The sequence below is a fragment of the Eublepharis macularius genome, chromosome 1 (genome assembly GCF_028583425.1).
Source record: "Eublepharis macularius isolate TG4126 chromosome 1, MPM_Emac_v1.0, whole genome shotgun sequence".
NCBI lineage: Eukaryota > Metazoa > Chordata > Lepidosauria > Squamata > Eublepharidae > Eublepharis > Eublepharis macularius.
This window is the reverse complement of record NC_072790.1, coordinates 169,142,693-169,170,392: the sequence shown is the minus strand read 5'-3', so window position 1 is coordinate 169,170,392 and position 27,700 is coordinate 169,142,693. Positions and strand designations below refer to the sequence as shown.

Here is a 27,700-nt window from a genome sequence, read left to right as displayed (position 1 = left end):
TAAAGTCCACCCTCAGGAGTTGCCATTTTCTCCAGGGAAAGTGGTAAATATTATTCTATCCAAGACAGGGTTGCCAACCTGGAGAAAGAAAGGTCCTGTTTCTTCTGTTGAGGCTTAATGTGTGGAACTGAGCAGTAGAAGCATAGGGATAACTAACAAGGTAACATCTTATTAAGCCTCTGTCAAGAAGGCACGACTTTTCCTTCCTCCTTAGCTATGTCTTTCTTTCTTTCTTTCTTTCTTTCTTTCTTTCTTTCTTTCTTTCTTTCTTTCTTTCTTTCTTTCTTTCTTTCTTTCTTTCTTTCTTTCTTTCTTTCACAAGTTACCGTCGTATAGCCCAATCCTATGCAGGTTTCCACAGAAGCAGACCCCACTGATTTCAGTCCCCTAGCCCTGTAACCATGGGAACACGAAAGCTCCTGAGCGATGTCAGGTACGTAGGTGGGAGAGCGCCGCGCTACTGGAGCTGCTGGTAAAGTCGCGGTTTCTATTAACTCATCCGATCGCGAGCAAACGAAAGGGGTGTGATGGTCATCTCGCTTCGGAGAGCTCTATTGCGGGGAGGGATCTGAAAACAGAAAGGGAACCCTTGAATCCAAGCTTCGCCTTCCACCGGTTCGAAGCCCCGAGGACCCAAGCCCCATCCCTGGGTGTTTCTTTTCGCCACTCACCCGAACGGAGCCGGTAACTCCCTTCTTCTGAATGGCGGCTTGCACTAAGCTACCGCCCAGGGAGAGGCGGTACTTACTGCTCCCCCAGGCCTTGCCTCCCGGCCCATGACGACGCTTCGCTTCCTTAGCAACCGTCTCTGAGGCTCGGGCTGCTCGGCGGGGTGGTGAAGCCCGGGGCGATCCTGAGTTGGGAGTGCACGGTGAGAGCGACTAGGGATCCCCGGGAGTTTAGGGGAGGAGCTCTGAGAGTGAGGGGGTGCCGTCCGTGGAGCCATAGATGGAGAGCACTTGAGGCAAGCATAAGAATGTTTGAGGCAGCACGTTGAGGATTCCCCCATTTTCCTGATTTATTGTGGGCGGAGGAGAGAGGCTGGGTGACCCCTTTACATTAGAGGCAAGTAGACACCACGGAGAGCTCTACTGTCGCGTACACAAGACTGCATCCGTCTTAATTACTCGCAGGTAACTACCCAGTCTGACTCCTTGCTCGCCCTTAGCTGGCTTGACACTTGTTTAATCCACACTTATGCATGGAAAGGCTAGGATAACTTCAGCCATTAGTTTCCTGGACTACAAGTATACTTGGATAACTATAGGGTGTTAAGGGCAAGATTCGGGTCCAGTAGCACTTTAAAGACTAACTAGATTTTCAAGGTAATGAGCTTTCAAGAGTCAGAACTCCCTTTGTCTGATATGAGGAATGGAAAAGGAAGGACCCCTATCTTTTTCCACTTCTCCTATCTGACGGAGGGACTCTTGGAAGCTCATATCCTGGAAATCCAATTGGTCTTTAAAGTCCTACTGGACCTGCATCTTGCTCTTCTACTACAGACCAACACAGCTACCCACCTGAAACTATTTTCATGGAAGGGTGTCAAGGGATAACTCAGGGTACTTCCAGATGACCATTTCCATGATCTGTGATCACCAATATTGATCTTGGGTATGTATGAGAACAGACTTTTGTACAAAGCCATAAAATATCATTTTATATAGGAAGGCATATTGGCAGTGAAGAGTCTTTAATGTAATAGAAGAATGTGGCCCATGCATTGAGTAGAGGCTGTGAGAGCCTGTTGAATGAACCCACCTTATCCAGACCTCTTTCTTAGAGGAAGAGGGAAGTTGTTTGAGCAGCATTATTGAAATACCAGGAGCCACTGAAGCTCTTGCACTATTCTGACAAGCAGCTCAGTGCTTCTTGAACAGAGCTCTTGTCTCTGTGATAGAATTTTCCAGTATCCAAACAGCACTGCAGCCTTTACAAAAATGTTCCTGGTAACAGTAGCTGAGAGGTGGGCCCATCATGTAATGGCTCAATGGTAGGTGATCCATGTTGACCAGGGCTCCATGACTAAGGACAAGCTCTTAGAACAAGCCTAGCCATTTTAGGACAAGCTTAGCCATCCTGATTCCCAGAAAGTTCTGCCCCTATGAGGGCTGATGACTCCTCAGTGCAATGTTAGTTGCACTGCAACTAGTTAGTTGTCAGCACTCAGTGCAACTAGTTAGTTGTCAGCACTGCAACCATTTTTCAGTAAACTTATAAATTAGAATGCTAGCATAAATTATTGCTAAAAAATGCAAATCTGAAGGAATAATCACTTCTCTTTTGGAGCTGGTGTTTGTGTATCACTTTTAGGGTTTTGTGCTGGTATGTCTGATATATAATTATTCAGATATGAAAAACAAAGAAATGTACTTGTGCATACAGATACCCCATTGTACGGCTTATTTGATGGAGCATGTAAATGCCTGGCTGCATTTCACTGTGGGGACCCATGCTGTATTTGGCTCCAACCCTTGAGAATAGCATTTTTGTATCTGGCTTCCAATGGTAGAACCCTAAGCTTTGACAAAAGAAGAAGAAGATCTCTCAGGCCTGAAGTAGATCTTTCAGGTCCTTGTAATGAACTCTCTTTATTTGCAAGAATGTGTGGATGGCATAACAGAAATGCTGAGTGTGTGTGTAATATCCACAGAAATATTTTAGATACTGAAGCAGCTGCATGTGTATATGGGGATAGTAAGAAGACAAGTGTAATGTAGCTGGATATATTTTTCAGCCCAGTAAGTCACAGCAAGTGGATTTATCCTTTTCACCATGAAAAACTGAATACACATGTTCCCATGGACATAGTAGTCAGTACTATTAAACTGAGTAATGATTCTACCATCTTTTCTTTAGGTTTGATCCTTCTTTCTTTCACAATCAGTACATAATTAAACTTGCAGCTCTGATAAATTATCTTACTGCATTATTAGTAGACATGATTTACAGTCTATTCATTTTAGCGAACTCTGGACTACCGCCAGGAGTAGAAGATTTTTCCCTGTTAGTAGATTGTCTTTCCAAAATAAAGAATAAGATGAGCTTAAAAAGTCTTGACATGTTAAACATGTACACACGTTTTACAATAGAGCTGTGTGGATGAAATGTGTAAGAAATGTGCCTTAACTTTTTTAAATGAAAGAGTTCTCTTATCAGTTTTATGGGTCTGTTGCTTTGAATATACATTATATAGATAATTTTATTACATTTTGGCTTTTCATTGCATCTCCTTTAACAATACCTTTTGAAGTGAAGATGAAGATGATTTAGGCATGGAGCAGACAGAAAGTTGCATACATTACTTTTATTGACTCACGTATCTCAAGTTGCTGTTTAATGCTAAAAAATAAGTGGCTTAAGTTCAACTCTTTAATACAATTTATGCTTTCAGCCAAGGTTATTGAGTCCAATATGTGAACTGAATATTGATGGCTGTTTGACAGATGATAATGTGTGTTTTTATAAAACTCTGTCTTTATAAAACTACTTGGTTAACTAGTTGTCTATAATGTCTTATATAGAGATGAGGGGAATTTTACCACAATACATCTGACCAGAAAGCTGGGGAATAGAAAAATAGAAAAATTTTAGTAAGTGAGTTAAATATGTACCATGTTATCAGTTGGTAAATGGTTGTCTGTTCACCCATAGATAGAAAGGCATGTGAACTGAAAATGGTACAAAAGATTCATGTCTACACTGGCAGGATAAGAAAATGAAGGGACTGAATGGGAATGGTGATGTGTGATTATCACATCAGAAGGTAGTGTCAATTGATTCAGTGTGATAAGTGACTCACTGCAAGACTTGACACCTCAAAACTTCTTAAGAGCTTGATCATGGAATTAATTCAAGCACTGTGTAGAATAGTTATCACACCTCAGAAATCTTCCTTCTGATATATTTGTGATCACACTGAATGCTCAGTCAGGACAGGAGATAATTAGAAATGCACATGCTTTGTAATAAATAAAAGTTTAGGTTCCGGTTCATATTACCTGCAACATTCATTCCTCTGTTCGTTGTCTATTCAGATTATACTCTGATGTGGGTACTAAAGAATCTGCTTGAAATGGGCAATAAATGGCAATTGCTGAAGTTTATTTCATATTTATTTTCATTTTCGCACATTTTCTTTCTACAACAGGCCCTCAAGATATAGCTAGTAGTTGTTTGTATTAATTTGCAATATTACACAAAATTAATGTTTATCAGTTTGTCTAGGGTGAGAAGAGCAAACTGTGCTCTTTACAACAGGAATTGTCAAATATATTTTATCATGCCCAGCTTAAAGATTCAGTGCCTTCCATTCTGTCTCAGTAATGGAGTCCAATTTCCTTCTGGCATTCTGTTCATAAAAAGTCAGCAGCTATTATGGGTCAAACTACATGCTCGGGTTTTTAATGATTTAGGTCTGGGCTCTCCAGATGCAACTCAGGTTCCCTACAACTTTACAGCAGCTGCAAGGAATGGTTTTTTAAAAATAGAGGAGAGCCTCCCCTACCTCTGATATTGTCCCATGCCAAAACAGCACAAAGGGTTATTTTCCTGTTTTTGCTGCTTCATGTGAAATGTTCTGGCCCATGGAGAAGCAAAAACTGGGAAATAATCCGCCCAAGCTGTTTTGATGGGGGTGAAATGGCTTTGGGGAGGAGGCTGGAGTGCTTCCCTGTTTGCTGAAATTTGGAACCCATTTGGGCTCTCTTTTATTTTTAAAAGCCATTCTCCACCGCTGCTGTGTGGCTGCAGAGAACTCAAGTTGGGTCTAAGGAACTCTTTAAAAATCCAAATGTATAGTTTAACCATCAGATCTCCCATTTTCCAAGTCTGCCAAACTGAGCCTGCCTGGCGGGGAGGGAAGACTAAAAATCTAATCTAATAATAATAATAATATTCATACTGCTTTTAGGTAGACTGTGACAGTTGTCTTTGGCCTTGTGCTCTTCATGATACAGATAAGTAGTGCTGCCTTATCGTGACTAATTCCACCCTTGGCTACAGCAATTTATTTTGTAGTTCCATAGACTTCTAAGTCTAGACATTATTAGACATGGGCATGAACTGAAAAAAACTGAACCACCTGATTTGTGGTTCGTTGCTATTCCACGAACCAGGAATCAGGAATTTCTACGAACTTTTACTAGTTCATGAATTGGTTTGTGGTTTGTAGTTCGTGGAATTCAAACGCCCGGTGCTGGCTTCTGAAGTCAGTGCGGGGTGTTTGAAACTGACATCCTCTTCTCCTGTTGCTCCAAAGTGACAGGGGAAGTCTGTCAGTTTCAAAACACCCCGTGCAGGCTTTATCCGATCAGGTGAAGCCGGTGCGGGGCATGTGAAACTGACAGCCCTGTTCTCCTGTTCCCCGAGTGGCAGGAGAATGGGGCTGTCAGCATCACTCATCCTGTACCGGCTTCAGCTCATTGACTGAACCCAGCACGGGGTGAGTTAAACTGAGCACCCTGTTCTCCTCCTGCCTGAGCAGACGGAGAACGAGAGCTGTCAATTTGACAGACCCTATGCTGGGTTCAGTCCATGGGCTGAGTCTCGCGCAGGATAAGTGATGCTGAGAGCCCTGTTCTCCTGCCACTTGAAGGATAGGAGAACAGGGCTGTCATTCTATTTATAGATCATAAATAGAGTGTGTAAGGAGATTATGGCGGATAAAATGTCACAAAACACTGGAGCAGTGGAAGTATGCATGAAGGGACACCTGACAGTATCCTCTTGATTCTAGAACTGGAAAGGGAGAGATTTTGAAGGGAAGAAGGTTCTCCACATCATTTGCTGTCAAACTGACAGCTCCCGTTCTCCTGCCACTGGGGGGACAGGAGAACAGGGCTGTCAGTTTCATTCACCTCATGCTGGGTGAGTGAAATTGACAGCCCTGTTCTCCTGCTGCCTAGGGCGGAAGGAGAAGGGGGGCTGTCAGTTTGACAGACCTTGCACTGGTTTCAATGGGGGCTGACAGCTTGACTCACCCTGCACGGGATTCAGCCCATGGGCTGAAGCCAGTGCAGGGTCTGTCAAACTGACAGCCTCCGTTCTCCTGCCACCCAGGGCAACTGGAAAGGGGGGTAGTTTGAAGGGAAGAAGGGTCTCTGTGTTGTTTGCAAGCTGTGCGGGGAACCTTCTTCCCTTCAAACTCTCCCCCCTCTTCCTCCAGCCAGCTGGAAAGGGGGAGAGTTTGAAGGAAGAAGGTTCCCTGTGCCATTTGCAAGTGGCGCGGGGAATGTTCTTCCTTTCAAATCCCCCCCCCATTCCTCCAGTCAGCTGGAAAGGGGGAGAGAGCCAGCTGGAAAGGGGGAGCTGACAGCTCCTGTTCTCCTGCCACCCTGGGCAGAAGGAGAATGGGGCCTGTCAGCTTCACTCACTCCGCACCGGCTTCAGTCCATCTGCTGAACCCAGTGCAAGTTGTGTGAAACTGACAACCCCATTCCCTTCCACCCATTGGCTGAACCCAGCATGAGGTCTGTGAAACTGACAGCCCTGTTCTCCTGCCTTTTGGGTGGCAGGAGAAAGGGGCTGTCAGCTTCACTCACCCCGCACCAGCTTCAGCCCATCTGCTGAACCTAGCGCAGGGTCTGTGAAACTGACAGCCCCGTTCTCCTACCGCCAGAACTGCATTTTCACAAACCATAAAGCGGCCTGGTTCGTGCATTTTTATGCTTCGTATTGTGATTTGTGCCCACCTCTAGACATTATCAGAGAGTCATAAAGTCCGACTGCACACTCTTAAGCATTCTCACTACATCTGCCAACCATAGATTAATGTACATAATTTAGACCATTGTGCCTTAAGTAAAAAGCAGGAGCTACCAAGGAGCACTGCTTGAAAATGCCTACAGAACATATTGTTTCAGATCACTAAAACAAGTGAATTTACATTATAGTTCAAAACATTTGTGTTCATTTCTATTTGAAACAGCGTTTTTTCCCTCTAGCTGTCTCACCTAATTTTAATTTCTCAATAGCTACTGGCTGTGTGTGAAAGGAAACTTGTTTCCATTGCCTTGGCAGAAGGAGGTGGGGGCTTTAGATTTTTAAAGAAGATAAAATACATTTGAGAATTCCTTATGTAAAGGGCATAGCACGTTCTTCCTTGCACAGCTGAATACAAAATTGATGCTTTCCGGCCTACATGAGGGAGAGCACGCACCAAGTTCTCTGTTTCCATAATGGATATCTACCATTATAAAGATCTGCAGAACAGATTAGGAAAGGAAAGTTTTTGTTGCATCTGGTCCTTCTGCATTCCCCCTATACAGCTCCCTGGAATCTTGCAACAGAGAGAAAGGATGCCACTACAATCAGCAGGATTCAGATAGTATTATAAGGGTATGTGCAATGTCATATAGATCATAAATAGAGTGTGTAAGGGGATTATGGTGGATAAAATGTCACAAAACACTGGGTCAGTGGAAGTATGCATGCAGGGGCACCTGACAGTATCCTCTGGATTCTAGAACTTGATGGTTGAATTTTGCAGGAATTCTGCAACAACCATCAGAATTTTCATCCGCTGTCCGTATATATTATATATTATATATTTTTGTGATCACAGCACTGTAGAATCCACAGTGTTTCAGTGTTTTGTTTGCTATTTAAAAGGGGATGGAATGATGAATTACTTACACAGTATGGCTTCTTTTGGGCTTTCCTTTTATGGTAGCATCCCTCTGTGCAGCTAATAAGCCACTCCCAAAACTCAGAAGAATGGAAAGAGCAGTCTTCAGAGGAGCTGTGGTTAGAAATAAAAGTCCATGCATGAAAATGCTTCCTTCTGCTTAAAGAGGCTCTTTGGATTGAGGCCATAGACTCTGGGAGCTACAAGTAACACTAAAGGGCATAACAAATTGTTTCCCAGTCACAATTTCCGCACACTTGATTACTAATGCAAACTGCTACTTCTACTTTTGTCAACATTTGTTTGTGTGAAATGCACTTAAGACTGGCTTCCTGCATCATGTGTGAATGTTGAATACAGAAATGTTTATTTTGGGGGGAAATACACCACTGAATTTGCAGATTTTAGTATGGAATATTCAGTTGGTTACAGTGAAAAAATCAGAATGCTGTACATTATTATTAGTTCTTGGTGCTTTATGGAAACCTGCTTTGCATTCTATGAAGCTGCAGCTGCACATCTGTTCTTTGACTTGTATTCATTAACTACTTGAACTATTTGGGAAGTACAGAAATGAAATTGCAGAGCTGTAGTGCTTCAAGATCGCAGGGACTGTGCTTGTGCTCCCTGTCTGTTTTCTCCCATCCATAGAACAGGGCAGATGAAAATCTGAGTGTAACTATTGGCAGTGTTGCTCTCAGCAGCCAAATCTGTGGGCTATTGTGAGACTAAGAAGTGAATCAGTGGCTGTTGAAGGGGCAAATTGCAGTTGTGAGAACAATAGCTCAGCCCCTGAAAGATTTGTGTGTGTGGCTCTTGGACTTTAGAACTTTGGACACTTTTGTTTGTTTGCTTACTTCATTTGTTTACTTCATTTCTCTCCAGTGGGTATGCAAACTGCCTTGTCAACTATACATTGTTCACTCCATAGTGCCTGACATCATCATTTGCTGGTTGGATCACATTCTATGTCAGCTGGCCCTTGAACAGCTTTGTCTCACTTTTTCTGCAAAGACCAAAGTATCCCTTTGCCCTGGCCTTCCCCTGTATCTCCAGTTCCCCACCATCATGGTGCATCATTTGCATGAAGCAGCTGCTGTTTGCTGTGAATACAGTCTAGGAAGCCTATGCAGGCACATTATCTTCAACACAACATGAATCATTTATCTTTGCTTCTTCAGTTCTTAGCATTCATAGGTCTCTGCTCTTATGATTTAGCAGGCTGTTTTATCAGCACTGCCTCAGACAGTTTGGAGCTGGATAGATTGTCGAAGCTCTTCCCTGTTATAAAGGTTTCAATGATACAGAGCTTTGGCATGGTGAAAGAGCTAGTTCTTGCTAGTACTAGAAAGAAAAAAATGGCGGAACCTCACAAAGGGGGAAAATAATGAGCTTGATCTATGCAGCAGCATCTGCTTCTCTCTTTGCAAGGGGAAAGTACTGTATAGGATTAAAGTTCTATTCAGTAGGAGTGTCCATGATTGTGGCACTGGCTTTTACATGGCTATAGGCTTCTTTTCTTAGGTTGTCAGTTAAATCATGAGAATGAACACTGTGCGAGAGAAACGAATTGATGCTGGTGTGTTAAAAGAAGGACCCAGGATGGAGCAATTGTATATAGGTTGATAAAGAAGGTGAGGGTACATATACTATGCAGCCTACTTCAAGACCTAGGATCCTTGTGCAGGAGAAGGCTTAGGTATGCAATTGGGTTGCCTCTACTGAGTGAGTTACAGAAGCTTGTGAGAGTTGTGGCTGGAGTGATAATGCTCTCTTCCCAATGAGTGTGCTGGGGGAAAGGGAATGTAGTTGTAGGAGGGGACTCAAACACACATCTGCAGAGCACCTTACAGTATGTTCACTCCAGGGTTCCTTCTGGTCTTTACCATTGCACCTCTTGCAGTGGAGGTTGCTTTTTTGCCATTTCCTCCCTCTTTTGTGTCTCTTGTGTGAAGTGGTGACCTAATATCAGGGTGTCAGCATGTACTAATTGACTGCTTCTGTCTACCTGACACAGGGTGGCAACATGCCATTTCATGATGGGTGAGTTGCTATAGACTCTATTACAGCTGCTGTGCTATGATGCTAGGCTCTCTACACCTTGGAATGTGGTCTTTTCTGCACATCTTTCCCCTCTACTGAGAAGCATACCAACTAGAAGTACTGGTGCTGCCCCAGTAAGAAGGTCTTTTATTGTAGTTGCTGCATGAAATTTTATTGCATAAATATCCCAGACATATGTTAGATATTGCTTTGAATGTAAATAGTGCAATCCACAGAATTCCACCTTCTCTGCATACTTACATTGTTTTGTTACTTATGTAGCATCGACTTCTTTATGCAAAAGTAAATCTCACAGAATTCTGTGTGACTTGGTATATGGTATATGTTTTTGACTTGCATGCTTGGACTTTTATTTATTTCATAATGCTTTAAAAACTGAGTATTCCAGTCCTACAACATTATAATGCAAAAGTGTTTAGATAGCCTTAAAAAGATCTTGATGAGAAACCACAAGGTTTCTCACTTTGCAGTTATATTGAATCCAATGATACTACTAGAAAAACAAGTTAAGGCAACTGCAAAAAACACCTCACTCTAGCCTGGAAAATGGCTTCTTATATCAACCTGGCCAACCTGGCCACCTGGATCCATGGTATGGTAACATCAAGACTTGACTTGTAATGCACTATACATAGGTCTCCCATTCAAATTAACTAGGAGACTCCAATTGGTTCAAAACACGACTGCTATCAATAGTGAGCAGGAACATGAACATCACCCCCATTCTGCAGTCACTTCATTGGCTACCTATCAGCTACCATGCTCAGTTCAAGGTATTGGTTATCACATACAAAGCTCTTCATGGCTTTGGCCCAGCATACATAAAGGACCACCTCCCTCCCTATGTTCCTCCACGGCAGCTTTGCTCATCTGAACAGGGTCTCCTGCAGGTGCCACCCTGCACATGGGCAAAATTAACAGCAGCCCGTACACAGGCTTTCTCTGTGGTGCCCCTACGACCTGCCTGAAGAGGTTAGGAGGGCCCCCACTCTTCTTGCTTTCCGCAAACAATACAAAACCAAATTATTCAAAAAGGCTTTTGTATTGTAGGGAGAGGCTCTCAGATGTTTCACTAATGAGTTAAGGATCATAGATTTTACCTCTATGTTGCCTTATGTACTACCTGTTGTCTTAAATATGCGGTCCTATAAGCTGCTTGTGCTTCATATGGTCTAATGTTAGCCCTAGAATTGCTTATGTTCTGTTTCAGCATTTCTTCATCTCTGTCTTGGATTCTTACTCATGCTATGTCTTTGTGAAATTATGTTTACTTACCTTATGGCATTGTTTATGGAAATGTCCTTGAAACTGATTGTACTAATCTTACACAGTGTAATCCACCTTGAGTCTCAGTGAGAAAGGCAGATTATAAATAAATAAATATTTTCAGGTTTGTTTGTTTCAGGCCCGCCAACCCATGTGTGAACCATGTGAACACTCTCCACTGACATACTGGTCTTTGAGGCAGAACCTTCATTGAGCTCGTTCATGTGACTTGTCCCATCAGCTAAAGAAGCTCATCTGGCAGGTACATGAGAGAGGGCCTTTTCAGTGGCAGTTCCACAATTATGGAACTGCATCTCCTGGGAGGTGCACCTGGCCCCCTCAGTACCGATCTTCAGGAAGCAACTGAAGACATTTTTATTTAGGACTGCTTTTAATTAACTTTGTTTCCATATTTATTGGTTTCTGTGTTTACTGTGCTTTTAAACTTTGTTTTTATTCATTTTGTGATTGTTTTTATATATATATTGTAAGCTGCTTTGAGTTTCTGCAAGGTAGAAAGGCGGCTAATAAATGTTTAAAATCAATACTATGACTTAAATAGAAGTCCTCTCATTTCTTCATCTTCACTTTAATGAGGGGTTGAAGTACAGGTGACATTTAAGAGTTCAGAAATTAAGTGGAAAATGTAAAGCCCCACCACCACCACCCCAAGTTCAGATAAAAGCTATTTACAGTCTTTAATGAATCTTATATCCACAGAATAGATTATCATTATTTTGCACATGCCTTGGTGGAACTAATTATTGACAATCGCATATAATGGTTTAAAATCATTAATCATTCCACACCTTAAGTAATCCTTTATACAAAATGCTTTATTAGTATCAGTAAGAGTCAGACTTAGTTTATCTGTAAACTTTTCCTCTAGGAACAGTAACTGCAGAAGTGTTGGTGATCCATCCTGCCCAGAACTTTCCTTCCATTCCACTTAAGGGAGTAAGAAACGCTACACTAGCAGTCCAAAATGCAGGAGCCAGTTGCTGGAGAACCAAATGCAGTCCCTCCCCCGACCCACACTGTAGTAATAAACCCTGCAGCCAACAACCGGAGAATGCGACGGATTATTGCTGAAGATCCTGAGTGGAGTCTAGCCATTGTCCCACAGCTCACAGAACTCTGCATCCAACACATAATGAACAACTTTGAAAGTAAGTCAGATCTCTTTTCCTGTGAGAAACTTGCTAAGGAAATATTAGTAAATTATCAACTGCAGTTATATTAAGTATTGTGAATAGATTTTTAAAATAAAACCAATTGTTAGAAAATGCCAGACAATTGGGCCCCAGATTGAATTTCCATTGCAGTTTCTAGATAACAAGCCACAGTGATATTTACTGTAGCATACTATAAATTTCTATAGCACATACTTAAACTAGTTTGAGAGTTATTCCTTCTCCCAAAGGAACTGTATTTCTGTAAGGGGCTCTTTCAGAGCCTCCCCAAACTTAAATTCCCATGACTTGAGCGGGAGCGGGGGGAGAGAAAACATTACTTTTAAACTGATATAAAACCAACGTACGTTTGTAGTATAGACATAGTTAACTGATCTCCATACAGGATAGTTTTAGGTGGACAGCTGTGTCAGAGTGCACTAGAACTGCAGGATTTGAGTCCAGCAACACCTTAGGGACCCACAAGATTTTCAAGGTGTAAGCTTTTTGTGAGTCAGAGCTCCTTGCTTCAGACACTTCCTTTTGAAGAAGGATGAGTTGAGTTAGGAATGGCACCTGGAAAACATCTTGAAGCTCTATATTCCTCACACAGCCAGCTCCAACCAAGTCCTGGATATTATCCCACTCTGCAAGGCGAGATGAGTTGAGTTAGGAAATATATCACTGAATGTTCCCACCAAACACACTTAAGCTGCACTAGTAGTTTCCATAATTCCATGTACTATTAATATATTTTCTTTCCCACCAGAAAATCCTATTTTGAACAGCCTTGTTCCTGAGCACCAAAAGAAGGTGCTGGAGAAGCTTTCCACAAGTCTACCCCTTGCAGTGACTGCCAACCTGGTCAGTGATGAAGGCTACTGGAAACGGTGCTCCACTGAGAGATGGACTGTCTGTGATGTGTCCCGTTATGGAGGAAGCTGGAAAAGGATGTTCTTTGAACGGCACCTGGAAAACATCTTGAAGTTCTATATTCCTGACACAACCAGCCCCAACCAAGTCCTAGATATTATCCCACTCTGCAAGGAGTATGTGAGGAAGCTAGAGATCAACCAGTTCCTCCCACCAGTGAAACTAGATCAGAAGAAGGAAGATGAAGATGTCTCTGATACTGAAAGTGATGCTGGAATAGATGAACCTTCCATGGATCATTTTGATCTAAGTATGCTTGTCCCAGCTCTCTGTCACCTAGAGGAGCTGCATCTATCTTATGGTGTTAAAGACTGTGGCATGAATTTTGAGTGGAATCTATTTGAGTTCACCTTTCGGGACTGCTGGTCACTGGCCACTGCTCTCAAGAAGTGTCCAACTCTAAAGGTAGTGTACCAAACCAAATTTTGTAATGTTTAGTAACTTTGAGCATAATAGAATGATAATTTCTGAAGGTTAGAGACTAATTTAATGGTCCTTTCACTCCATTAGTATTTCTAAATTATTAGGAGATATTTAGGATTTCTTTGGTATCAAGCAGTAGAGGGCTAATAAAAATCAGGTGTGTTCATAATTTATGGAATTCATTGAGAATAAGTAGACTGGCAATTAGCTTTTACAGGTAAATTACTGACAAGACTCATCTTCATGTAAGGTGACTAGTACCTGTCCCAAAATTAGATCCTATCCCTCCAGTTCTGAATTTTCAAGGCAAATTATCATGGGTGCTGAGAACTCTAACTTGACTTGAACATAATTGCCAATGAATTTACCTTGATTGAACTTCCTAATTTACATTCAAGGCAAGCTCTTGTTCAAATTGCCTTAGTGTCTTTAATTGAAATTCATCTTGAGCACCATGCCTATACAAGGCCAGGTAGTACCTTAATAATAAATAACAAGTAAGTTGTAGCTTGAAGGTACAGTTGCATAGTCTGTAAACTAGTTCTTCTTGCTTACTGGAGAAGAGGTACATCTTTCCTCAGGTCACCATCATTAAATTGACTTACTTGTCAACCATGGAAGCACTTTCACTTCAGCCCCTCTTTGTGCCTGTGAGATGACTGACATTGCCTACTTCATATGACTGACATTGCCTACTTCATATGACTGACATTGCCTACTTTTTATGACTTTGCAATCAGCTGCATTCATTTGTGATCAGTCAGTCACAACAACTGATTACAAGGACTAACTAGATAAATTAGCAGATACTGACTGCATACAGGGATATATAAGTAGTAAGTATCAAATCAAAAATCTCAGACGGGATTTTTTAAAATTATGTGCCTTTTAACAATGGGAGGCAGTGGCAGCAGACAGCAATATAATTATGAAGAATTATCTGAATTCAGTCAAACACATCTAAACAGCTCAGGTCAGCTTCCTGATTGCAACCTGCAAGCAGGAAGCAAGATTAACCAACACATGATTGAGCGTCCTTGATTATAATTTAGTAAGCCCACTTAGATAATAGAATTTAGCAGTATTGCATCATATGGCACATTTTAGCATAATTGCCTGATCTGAGATTTACTAGAGAAAACATCATCTGTGCTAAGAGGAAATAAAAAGTATAGCAGAGAAAGGTCAGTTGTACTGTGATACACACTTAACATAAAGTAAGATTGTTTTATAAATGAAAAATATATCTAATAATGTCTAGACACATGGGCTCATGGATTGTGGAAGAAGTGTGTAGTACTCCACCTTCGACATCTCATCTGCTCTGATGGCCTAGTGGTCTTGGTCAGACATATTGGTCACCACTTCTCTGGCTGCCCTTGCCTCAGTGTCTTCATATTACATACTTAACCCAGTTTATATCTCAGAGTAACTTTTAATCCTTGGCCTGCCTAGAGGCAATGAAGAAATCTTTAATTTTAAATTCTGAGATCAGTAGGTTTCTACCTACACAAGGCTTACTAAAGAGTTACTTGTCTGCACACAGACAATGATAGTCTGAAGGTACAGATTGTTTGAGACTTTCAAGGCGTACACAGATCCATTTATGGCTTGTGATATGTGAAATTTTTCAAAAAATATTGGAGGAAATAGATTGTCTGACTCATCTGGTTTTACATGAGGATTGGATTCCAGAGGTTTTAAAAACTTGTCTGTAATATCTTTTTTTGCTTCTCCTGCAGGTCTTCAAACTAACGCGTAGCAAAGTGGATGATGAAAAAGCTCGAATATTGATCCGACATTTATTAGACCACCCCTCGCTGTTAGAACTGAATTTATCCCACAATTTGCTTGCAGACCGTGCTGCCCGAGCCATTGGCAAGCTTATTAACCGCAGCAAGCTGGTATCCCTTAACCTGTGTGATAATAGAATCCGAGCTCAAGGAGGCCAGGCTATTGCTCATTCCCTATCCAAGAATGCTGTATTGACATCCCTAAACCTGCGCCTCAATTGCATAGAGGATGAGGGAGGTCAAGCCATTTGCCATGCCTTGCTGGTTAACAACACCTTGACAACTCTACACTTGGGTGGCAATGAACTGTCAGAGCCCACAGCCACTCTTTTCTCCCAAGTCCTGGCTCAGAACACAGCTCTGACTCACATCAACCTCTCCTGCAACCACATTGGGCTAGTAAGCATACTTCTTTCTTAAAACTGGAGATTAAGAATACTATATAGCACTTATGGCTAATGAGAGTTTACATAGTGCTTTGTATTTATTAAAACTCTTTATATACATTGTTCCAATAATCCTTAGAACACATTTCTAAGATGGATCAGGTGGTTGGGGTTGGAGGGTGGTTTGAAGTTGAGATATAGTGGCTTGTCTTTATCGCTTACAGTGAAAGCCTAAGCAGAGTTACTCCAGTCTAAGTCCGTTAAAATCAATGGGCTTAGACTAGAGTAACTCTTCTTAGGATTTCACTGTTAGTTATATTTTGGCCAAAGTGAACTTAGGTCAGAATCTGCACACATCAGAATAACATGGTAAAATCCTGAGGTAATAGTGTAGATTCTACCACTTCTAACTATAGGTAGAGAATACTACTTTTTAAACAGGGAGACAATTCAAATGAAACAAAATACAACTTCTTGCAAGTAAAAGACTAGCACATGAGCGAAAGAGATTCTAGGAAGAAGTTCTGACTCATAAGCAGGCAAAGACTATTTAATCCAATTCCCCCTACTAATTGCAGCTCTCTGTGCCTGATGGCTTTTTGCCCACCAAGCCTTTTTGGTCTAGCAGATGGACTTCTTCAGAGATTGGTGGGGAAGATTCTCCATCACAATCAGCTCACAGAATTGTAGGATATAACCATATTTTATGCTGGAACATGTGGGCACAAGCTTGAAAGTCTTTAATATTTACAGAACTGTTATTTTGCCTGACAAAAAAGCCCCAAAGTCTCTGCACCTTCATCAAGATGTCATATCATGATTTCCCCCCCACCTCTTGTAGCAACATGACAACCATACTTTAAAGAACAAGCGGGCTTAAGAAAAAGGCAGGGAATAGATCAAGGAGGACATGAAGTATGAAGTAGAAACATGTGTGTGTTATATCAGATTAACATTGATTAGAAAATGTAACAGGACAAAAAACAACATGGACTATAAAGAGGCCGGGAGATGCCATGGAGGCCTCAGGAACAGCAGAAAGGCCCAGCGGGATGGTGCGGCTGCAGAAACGGGCAGACTGGTGTGACCCAGCCAGCCCTGGCCTTAGAAGAACAGGGAGGAGCCAAGGGCAGGGGAAGCCCCAAGGGAGCCCCAGACAGGTGGGTGGGGCTGGCAGTCAAGAGGGGGAGACGGGGCAACCCCTGAGAGGATGAAGCCTCGAGGTAGGAGCAAACTTGGAGGCCCTATAATGGCAAACCTGGCAGAGGGGGCCAATGAGGAGTAGTTGGGAGAGGGCGTGTATGAGAGAGAGGGAGGGAGGGAGGCAAGGTAGAGAGACAGCATGAGTTGAGCTGGCCCAAGGAGGAAGAGAGGGCTTGAGGATACTGTAAATCCCCTCATTCCCCCCACATCTGAGGCCTTCCTAGAGCTGGGTTCAACGCCCAGGGCAGCCTGGAGGGTGCGCTGCCCCCCCCCCCCGCACAAGCTCTGACACCCCAGCATGGGGTGTTTAATTATTTTAAAGTCCTGGGGGTGAAGTGATAGGTTCCAAGACAGGAGGGTTATGAGGAGCTTCCCACCCCATGTCATTCTTGAAAAATCACCAGCCTACTTTTGTTTCAGTCCACCAGTCACAACTCATTTTTGTAGCCTATGTCTAAAGGCTGCCTAGCCACAGGTGTATCACAGTGATGTCACCTGCTTTCAGTTCTTGCCATGTCAATATTGTTCCCACAGGATTTGTCACGTTTGTACAGAGCGCAGAGCTGAGAGAAGCAATAAAAGCTCTCTCTGAGCTTTCTTATTTCTTTCCCACAATCTTGCAGAACTGCTTGCCACATTTGTCGAGTGTATCCTAAGTGAATGCTTCATCATATTGTGACATTATAATGAGGAGATATGAATGTGGCAGTATCGTAATAACATCTTCATAGTTGGGAGCATGACACATTATGTATTGTAGGAGGTTTTTGTTTGTTTGCATGTTTATGTCATTGTCCACCTTTCTCACTGAGACTCAAGGCAGATTACATAGTGTGAGATTAGTACAGTCAATATCAAGGATGTTTCAATAAACAATGCCATAGGGTAAATAAAAGTAAGTTTACAAAAACATAACATTAGCAAAAATCTGATATGCACCCCAAAATCACATATTCAGATATTAAACATACTGGTGGCCTCAACTCAGAACAGTCTAGGGCTACAACCATGGTATATTTAAGAAAGCAGTGTCCAGTAGGTGTTACATCCATCCCAGAAGCAGTACAAATTAGTGGAACTCTTCCACTCCTCTCATGTCCACCACCTCGTGCAAGTGATGTCTGTCACCCAGATGTGCGCCCCAGGCCAACAGCCACGGGCCAAGAGCCCTCGGGCTCTTGCCCTTCAGTTCACGCCAAGAAGCTCACGCCTCCTGTACCAGGCCCCTGTTAAATAGCCATCCCAGCAACCAGTACCTGTGAAGGAGAAAGGGAGGTGGAGGGCAGGGCTTGCATCCCAGTGGCCAGTAGCTACAGATCAAAGAGAAATGCTCCATGCATCCAGCTACCCCTCAATGAAGTCTCCTTGCACCCAAGCCTGCACCAAGCAAGCCTGCACAGATTTGCTCACCGCAGTAAGCATCTTTCTCCCTTCTGACATACATTTCTGAAGCTCAGCTTTCCTCCAACACTTACAATCCCCAATCTGCCATGAAGTAATATTTTATGTAGATATTTCAATTTTATTCCCAATGAGGATCTAAAGTAACAATCATGTGAGGCAAGTTAGGCTGAGTGTGTAAGACAATGGCATCATGTCTGAGTGGAGGGAGGGGTCCAGTGGAGTGCCACAGGGCTCGGTTCTGGTCCCAGCGCTTTTCAATATTTTTATAAATAATCTAGAAGAGGGTGTGAAGGAAATGCTCATTAAATGTGCAGATGACACCAAACAGGGAGGAGTAGGAAACACTCTTGAAGATAGGGACAGAATTCAACAAGATCTGAACACACTGGGCTGATTTGAATAAGAAGCAATTTAACATGGAAAAGTACCAGGTTCTCTACCTGAGTAACAAAAGTGCAAGGCATGCATATTGGATGAGGGATATACTTCTGGGTAGTAGTGTGTGAACAAGAACTTGGGATAGGGGTGGATGGGAAGCTAAATATGAGCAGTCATTGTGATGCAGCAGGGAAAAAGGCGAATGCAATCTTGGGATAAATCAAAAAAGGCATAACATCCAAAGTGCAGGATGCCACTGTCCCACTATATACTGCATTGGTCAGGCCCCACTTGGAGTACTGTGTACAGTTCTGGAGGCCTCATTTTTAAAAAATGTGGACAAGTGGGAGCAGGTGCAGAGAAGAACAACCAGGATGATCAGGGGACTGGAGACTAAGCCCTACGAGGAAAGACTGAGGGACCTGGGAATGTTTAGTTTGGAGAGGAGGTGGTTGAGGGGAGACATAATTGCTTTCTATAAGTATTTAAAAGGCTGTCACTTAAAGGAGGGAAAGGAACTGTTTCTGTTGGCAACAGAGGATAGGACTCGGAGGGTTTAAACTACAGGAGAGAGGGTACTGGCTGGACATTAGGAAAAACATCTTTATAATAAGAGTAATCCAGCAATGGAATCAGCTGCCTAGGGGTGTGGTGAGTTCCCATCTCACTGGCAATCTTCAAGGAGTGTCTAGACGAATAATTATTGGGGATACTTTATGCTGTTCCTGCATTGGGCAGGGAATTGGACTAGATGTTCTGTAAGGCCCCTTCCAATTCTGTTACTGGCCCAAGGTCACCCAATGAGCTTCCATGGCAGAGTGAGGATTTAAACCTAGGTTCCCAACATCCACATCCAACAATCTAACCACTTCACCATGTTAGTTCACACGCTTTGATTCATTTGGTGATCTTGAGCCATGTCACTATGTCAGCCTGGGCCATCTCAATGGCTTGCGGTGAGGATAAAATGCAAGGAGACTACCATGTATACTGACCTGAGCTTTTTGAAAGAAGGGTGCAATAAAAATTTAATAAACAGAAAACTCCAAGTTGGCACATTTTGCACAATGAAAGGGGGAAATCTAGCTATGTAGTGTGCCTACTGGTTACTACCACAGAAAATTAATGCAGTATCAACATGCATTTGAAACTAAGGGAGCAGGCTTGAATGAGGTTTAAGTGTTCATCTATTCCTTTTCTACACATCAGCTCTTCTAGTATCTTTTCTTTTTGCAGAAGAAATGGTATGCATATTTTTACACAGATCCATATACAGGAATATACAGGAAACAGATTTGCACCTTTCCCTGTCTTCCTTAGATAATAGTTGAAATCAAGCCAAGGAACTGTAGACCAGTGTGTTTCAAAACAAATTTCCCCCCTTTCCTCTGCCGATAGCCTTCAGCATCATCTTTGTTGATTCCAGGATGGAGGGAAACAGCTGCTGGAAGGCATGACTGATAATAAGACTGTGGTGGAATTTGATCTGAGATTGGCAGAGGTCGGACAAGAGAGTGAGTACCTCATTAACCAAGCCATAAAGACCAATCAAGAACTAGCACGTCTGAAAAGCCTTCAGCGCCAAAGCCCCACACCTGGCCCAAGCAATGCTGAAGAAAAACATCCAGAGCTAGACTAACATTCTCAGTGTTTCTTCCTTCACTGCTACAGTTTTAGATTAAAACGTTATTTTTGCCTGAGCATACTGGTCAGAAGTGTCATTCATTTTCCTCACTAGGACTGGATTTCCATAGTTTTCCTTTCGGACAGACCAATGGTCAATTTATTGTTCTAGGAATGGAACATAAAGATACCATAGTAGCATTGTAAGCAAGACATATGATGTTGCTAGATGTTAAGAAAGGACGGCGAGGTACTGTATCAGATACAAGAATCTTCTAAATTTAGCAGTGTCATAATGGGCAACATCATAACATGGGCTGGGGCAATTTTGCACCATCGGCCTGGGCAGAGACATGATAGCAGACACAATGAATTATCTTGTGCAAGGTATGTATATGGAACACAGAAGGTGAGAAAAGCCAAATGAAAGTCACATGTGTGGCTAAATCTCAGAGTAAGAAGCTGCTGTTGCTGTACAATCACAGCAAATGTACTGTATATGGGGGAAATTATCATATGCATATATCTAAAGAGTCATGTAACTAAGGACATATCTTTGGCTATAGTGATATGTAGGAGCAGGGTAGAGATAAATAAGGGCCACATTAATTAGTGGTCAGGCAGGAAGTACTGGGAATTGGATGTATTTTCATCATGACAATGGACAGCTGCTTCTTCATCCAAAATGTGTACATCATTTTGCTGAGGCCAGCATAGCCTTTTGGAGATTAGCTACATAAATTTGCTACAAGACCCACAAAGAATGATTATTCTGACACTTTCTGCTGGTAACTGAAATCAAGATTATGTTAGAAATACAAGTTAGTTGATAACTACATCCACATATTTTAATTATATTTGTCTCACAATACTTTGTTACTCTCAAAACTCAGCACTGAGTATTAAAACTGCATCATATACAAAAAGGGGAGCAGAACTTTCTCCCCATCTGTGCTTTCTCAACTTCCAATGGATCTCTGAGACTATAAATAAACCCCGTCAAATGGTTTTAAAAAGTAATTTGAGAAAGAAAACATGAATTGGAGGAAGATTCAGCACTCCCCGTTCTGGGTTTGTCACCCCAGGAAGCAGGGAACTGTCCATTTGACCCTGCAGTTCATGGTGCTGAATCAATCATTACAAAAATGCCCTGGAATCATTCATGTTCGCCTGTAATTGTTCATCTGGGGTTATGTTCCATATATATATGAAAGGGAGGGGCAGAAAGTTTTCTTCCATCTGCAGAATTCTGTAGGAGCATAAACAGTTTGGACAAGTCCTTGCTTAACATATCCTAAGCAAATGAGCAACCTTGTGACTGGAAAGATGCCCTTGCTTTTTTGTTAACAGGTTATATTTCTGAAATGTAAGTTACTGTGAAGGCAGTGAATGGATCTGATATGACTTAACTAGTTTCCCAAGTGCAATTTGCTTTTGAATTTAAATGTCAAAGCTTTCTAAGACCCAGTTATGTCTTCTGCTTTGTTATTCCCCCGCCCCCAGGAAAGCCTTCATAACATGGTCATGCAGGACCATTACAGGGAGTGCAGACAGCACTTTGCAATTGACAGTCATCATCTGCTATGGGAAGATTTTCATTTTCAGCATCGAAGGATATGTCCCAGATCTGACCTCCAAAGGATCCTGCTTTTAAAAGCACTTTTTGAACTGGTGAGAAGTCTGAGAGATCACAAATTAAATAGGGAAAATAAGGGAGAGTATCAAAAACCCATTATCGGGATGCTACCCCAGTTTAGCACAGTACAGTGTGGTATTTTAAAATTCCAGCAGGTATTTAATTGTGTATATACTATGAGATTCTTAATATGTCTGCTGAGCATCTTTTCCTTAAATTTTAATTTAGGGGAAATTAAGATTTCCCACCACCATGATTTCCTTTGCTCCCTTGTTATCCCTCATTCCTTTAAAATTACTTGGTATTTACACAGAACAGTAAACAGTAACAGTAAACCATGCCATGTAGCAGATTTCAAAATGCTCTTATTTGGTTTGCCTTTTAAAAGCTTGCTGCCATAGCAATTAGTTCAGATGTTAAGTAATGATGATTTTGGTATCACTCCTTTTAATGACATCATGCTCTGTATAGGGAAGTGTCACCATTTGTCACGGATGTTTTTAGCAATGTATTTCACTGTGAGCAGCATCTTATTTTAGTATCCACCAGTAGTAAAATATGGATTTTTTAAAAAGCCCATTCCAAAGGAGCCCCTGCTAGGTTAACACAAAAGCTTATTATTTCATGTATCTGCCCAAATAAGCAGGTCTTGTTATGGTCAGACAAAACATTAAGAAGAGGATAAAGAGGAGGTTATTGAATCATCTGTATAGCTTTTATAAAATATGCATTTTTATAAAAGCTATACAGATGATTCAATAACCTCCTCTTTATCCTCATCTTCCCAAATGTCTACCAATGTAAAAATGCCTTGTATTAATCCGAGGAAATTATCAGGTTTGGTGAGTCTATGGGCAATGGTGGGATGTCAAACTGCCAACAAGAATGCCTCCCTACAACAATACACAATTTGTTACCTGATATATGAAAGACACTTTCAAATGGCTATTCACATTAGAAAACAAGATTTGTGTAGGGACATGAGTATGGCCAGGACATTTAACACATATCCTTTGTTTTTCCAAGTCAAACCAGAGACTACGGATGTGTACATTTTAAAACAGAACATGCTCCATTTTTTTTTCTCTTGCCTAGTAAGCTCAACTCCCCTCTGCTTCAAAACACACTGGGCAGATATACTTAACAGTAGGGACAATCACAAAATCCTGATACAGCAAACTTTTCAATCAATCTTGGTCCTCCTTGATCAGACTTCTCCTCAGACTGAAACCTGATCTGTGGGAGATCTGATATACAGTCCAAGGGAGGTTTACACTTTGGGGAATTTTTAATTTTTCCCAGGTGTCCACATAGATCACAGATACTAGGGAGACATTTTTCTTTATAGTCCCACAGATGTGCACATCTGCAATCATGAGATTCAAAGATCCCAGGAAGACCACATACGTGTGTTCTATAAAAGAAAAACAAGCTAAAGATATTTTTTAAATCCCAAACTTCCCTGTTATATGCTAAGAACATATTTTTAAAGATTAGTTTTTTCAGAATATAAAGGACTAATTTTGAAGAAAAGCTAGTTTTTGGTATATGGTACTGAAGTATATGGGTATATCCATAACCCCTTCAAAATGTATTGTTGCCTGCAAAATATCTCATGTTAAATTTTTGGTAAACAAAGGATAGTTTTGAAAGGGTTCCATTAGGTTATTGTTGCAAAGCATGGGTGCACTTTTCCCAAGATCTCCAATTCATAACACCGTGGGAGAACATATCTATGGGACTTGGAATGTTCCTTCCCTACTTCTCATTTTTTAAGAAACTAAATAATTTTTAAACTGTATGACAGTTTAACAAAACTGTTGTGGCGAGTTAGGGAAGGCATAATGGTGTCACAAGCAACAACCATCAGTGCTGTGCACAGCTGATTACTTCAGCAAACTGATAAAACTACTGGTTTCCCCCACACTTGACTCAGGGGATTAGTTATATGTCATGCAATGAATGTACCGCTCTTTTTATTATATCTGTACATACCCGATGTAAGAATTCTGACATATGCAGACATCATGAATCACCTGGAACTTTATTACACCGATTTGGTTTACAATCTTTGTACTTTGATATTTCCAACAAAAAAGGCAACATTGTGATACCTTTTGTACATACAGAGAAGACAGACAGAGCTAGATCATACTGACATATTGAAAAATAAAAACTGTTCTCAGTGCTCAAGGAAAAAGTCTGTCAGAATCAAATATATCCCCATGATTATTTCACTCTGTGTGATGGATACAATTTTCCATCCATGGCTCTATTGCCTCCATGCCCCTTGGCCAATGGGGCTTTAAGCTGCTTGATGACTTGGCTGTAATAGATCAGAAAGGATACTTGTGTGAGGTTATCTCAGACCATGGCAGCAGCAGCTACGTTAGAGGTGTTGACAGCACCACCTCATAGTTCTTACAGACCTGTATGTTTGCTTCTGTCCTGATCTATGCTTGGATGCTCCAGTGGTTTTAACTACAGGGAGATGCACCATCATGAGAAATATGCCAATGGCAGCAGCTACAAAATACCCCCCTGAGACATATACAGAACATCAGATATTCACCATTTACCACATAGTTCTTGATACTGAGGCAGACTGTCTTATTGAAATTACAAAATCATTTATTACTTAAATTATACACCTGGATTACAGATCTTTTACTTACTCAAGAAAAGGCTCACAAACCTAAAGTAAACAAGGTAAGTGCATCTCTTCATAATATGGATAGAAACTGTTACTTTAGAATTGAATTTAATCTGAGAATGAATGTGTGTGATACCCATACAACTCCCTGCCAGTGAACAGTGGAGAGTGTGGACCAAATCGTAAGTAAATGCAGTTTGCCTTGGTGAAAGTTTGAACTGAGTAAAGTCATAGAGCAGAGAGGACTGTGTGATTATCCCTTTCAGAATGTGTACTCTAGATGGATGTTTACAGGGCCCAAATCAGGGGCTCAAATCATTCCCTACAGTACTCAACAGATTTCCTGGGGCTGGTGTTATTCATGTATATTTACCCAACACAGACAGCCTACACACAAAAATGGCAAGCAGGCAGTAGTTACAGGAACATTTGTTTTGGAACTATACCTTTGTGACAGGTCACAAAAACATGTGATATCATCAAATTGCTAACCTCTCTTTTGTTATCTATAAAATATTTTGTGTGACTGGACATGGCTTTGAGGCTTCAAGATGAATTTCAAATTCCTACTCAGTCACAGAACCTTAAGAAAAATGAGAAAAATCACCATCCTCCTGTATTGGGTGGGAATAATGCTCTGACTGCATCTTTAACTGAGACAGTGTGTGAGGACACATTGCTGTGGCTGCAATACATGTGCACTGACCCACCTTTTTGTGCACATAGGCTGCTAAAGGAGGAGACAGAGTAGCAGTCACAGGAAGGTAAGGAAGACAAGTGTCCTGTTAATGTTTGTCTGCTCATCTACGGGCAGCAAAGACCTGCCAGTCATTTCCATGGTAACATAAAAACAAAATGGGAAGACCAGGGAGAGGTTTGTTTCTAAATTTAAATGAACTGATGAAGAAATGCAATACTCATAAAATGACTATAGTTATTTTTGAATAGGCAAAATTTGTGCATCTTGCTATGAGCTCCATCCCCCACCAGCCTGATCCAGAATTCCTCATACCCTTTGTATATGCACTCAGTCTTTTTTCTTTTCTACCAGGACTACCTGTTATCTTTCCAAGCCCTGGTTTACACATGCAGGAGAATGAGATAGAAATTAAGTGATAGTGTTCTAGGGCAGCACAATGGCTTGTACCAGTTCAACCTGCAAGAGGAGGATCTCATTTTGGAATGTTCTCTTTAAAAAAAACAAAACCAAAAAACTTCCCTGCAAATAGAAAACCAGTACAGCAGTTAAGCAGAAAGGCTAAAACCTGCTCTGCTACTTTTTTTGTTTACAAGGCTGTTCTTTTATATAAAGGACAATCCAATTTACAATGTACTTTACTAACTCGAGGCTTTGCCATCTCATTCTCCTGTATATGTGAACTAGGCTTCTGTACGCTTCTCTAAGCCGATGCACTTCAGATCAAACCTGACATTTTAAATGTATGGATTGTCATGCCACCTTAGGATAAGAAAGCCCTGTGATCCTGGCACATCTACAGCTATCCCCTTCATTTTAGGATGCTGGATGATATACTGTATTATCAATTTCAACCATGCTTTAAAAATGCTCAGTGTGTTTTCTAATCTTCAGCTAATTATTATCTTTGTAGAAACAGCTTTGACCATCCCCCATGAATACTAAATTAAGAAATTCAGAATAGTGGTATTACCCTACTTGCTAAGGGTCCCATGCCAAAATCCCAAGGAGAACACCATCAAACTTATACAAATGCTTAAATCAAACTAATTGTTTGTCTAGGTAACTGAGCACTTCAGCTGCCAGAGGTCTGCCAATATCATACTGCATAAATTATCTCCTTTATGAGTATTTGGACAATATAGTTATTAGTAGCTGGGGACCCCACGAGGTTTGTGAGTGTGAACTATGGGGAAAATGCATTTACGCAATGGTCACCTCAGGAGAAAAAAGCCCCCTCTTCTCCTCCAAAATGAATTAAGGGAAGGATGGGCTTGGCCTCTGAACTGTCTATGAGCCCAGTTCCATCCTCCTACCTCAGCTGCTTTACAGCCACTGTTATGTAGTGGTTTGAGTGGCATACTTGGACCTGGGAGATGTGTCCAAATCCACCAATCAGCAAGGAAGCTCATTGGATTAACTTGGGCAGTTACTTCTCAACATACTTAACTATGGAGCATTGTTGCAGGGGTGAAATGGAGGCAGGGAGAACTATATACACTGCCCTGAATGTCATACAGAAAAGACAGGGCAAAAATGCAGTAGACAGATAGCTCAGCCTCCTCTTGGTCTGAAGGTGACAACTGGGCAGAGATTCAAGCTCAGGAGAAGTGACACAAAAGATACATGGCTTTCCGTCACTACTTCAGAAAAGAGAGGCTCTGCCTCAGCTTCTATTCCCTCTTAAGGGAAACAATTATAGTGAGGAATTTACAGCAGATGTAGCTCACTTACTTCAGCCTGCACAATTAACCCACATTCCCACTCAAGAGCTAGTACCTGTTGGCAGAGAGAAGTATGCATGTAGCACCCATGACTGCAAATTTTGTTCCGAGGTATTTGGTGGGGTGGCATGTCATCCAGTACTCCTTAATACTTTCCTTCAGCAAAGTCAGCACAGTTGGTGAAGTGGTTGAATAGCTGGAACTGGTTGCTACTGCAGGGCAATCAATAGAATGGGGAAAATGCCTAACATTTGTGTGTCTGGACATAGCACTGGACACAGAGGCACCTTATTCACCACTGTACAATCATGTAGTTGCTGTTGTTGCTGAAGTCAGCAGCTCACACCTCTGGCAACTATCCAGTACCTGTATTTACTTGGTGTTTGACATACCCCTGCCTTCAAGTATTTAAGGGCTGAGGCAGGAATTCCCCTTTCCTAGATTGCCCCACACTGGTGGCCAGCACTTCCACTTAGCAAATTATTCACCAGCTACCACTGAATAGTGACTGTCTTCCCATCCCAATTTTTGGGCTCTCAGCATATCCACATACAGAGGCAGGTCTCACTGGTATGTATGGGACAGATTATACAGATGCGTATATTAGTTGGTGTGGTTTAGTGATCTGCTCATTGGGAGACTGCACTGAAACAGACTAGAAAATATAGTGGGGCTTTCTACAGCATGTTATGTGCTTTTATATCACTTCATGATCTTC

At 41.6% G+C, this 27,700-nt stretch overlaps 1 protein-coding gene across 1 annotated transcript; it reads left to right on the top strand.

The window, feature by feature from the left end:
- Positions 1-816: 816 nt before the first annotated feature.
- TCTE1 (t-complex-associated-testis-expressed 1) lies at positions 817-20,288 on the top strand. The gene is made up of 6 exons (XM_054972253.1): positions 817-871; positions 11,097-11,219; positions 11,847-12,126; positions 12,899-13,467; positions 15,228-15,677; positions 20,076-20,288. Exons 3-6 carry the CDS (start codon positions 11,943-11,945, stop codon positions 20,286-20,288), a joined length of 1,416 nt encoding a protein of 471 aa, XP_054828228.1. The 5' UTR covers positions 817-871; positions 11,097-11,219; positions 11,847-11,942.
- Positions 20,289-27,700: the final 7,412 nt, after the last annotated feature.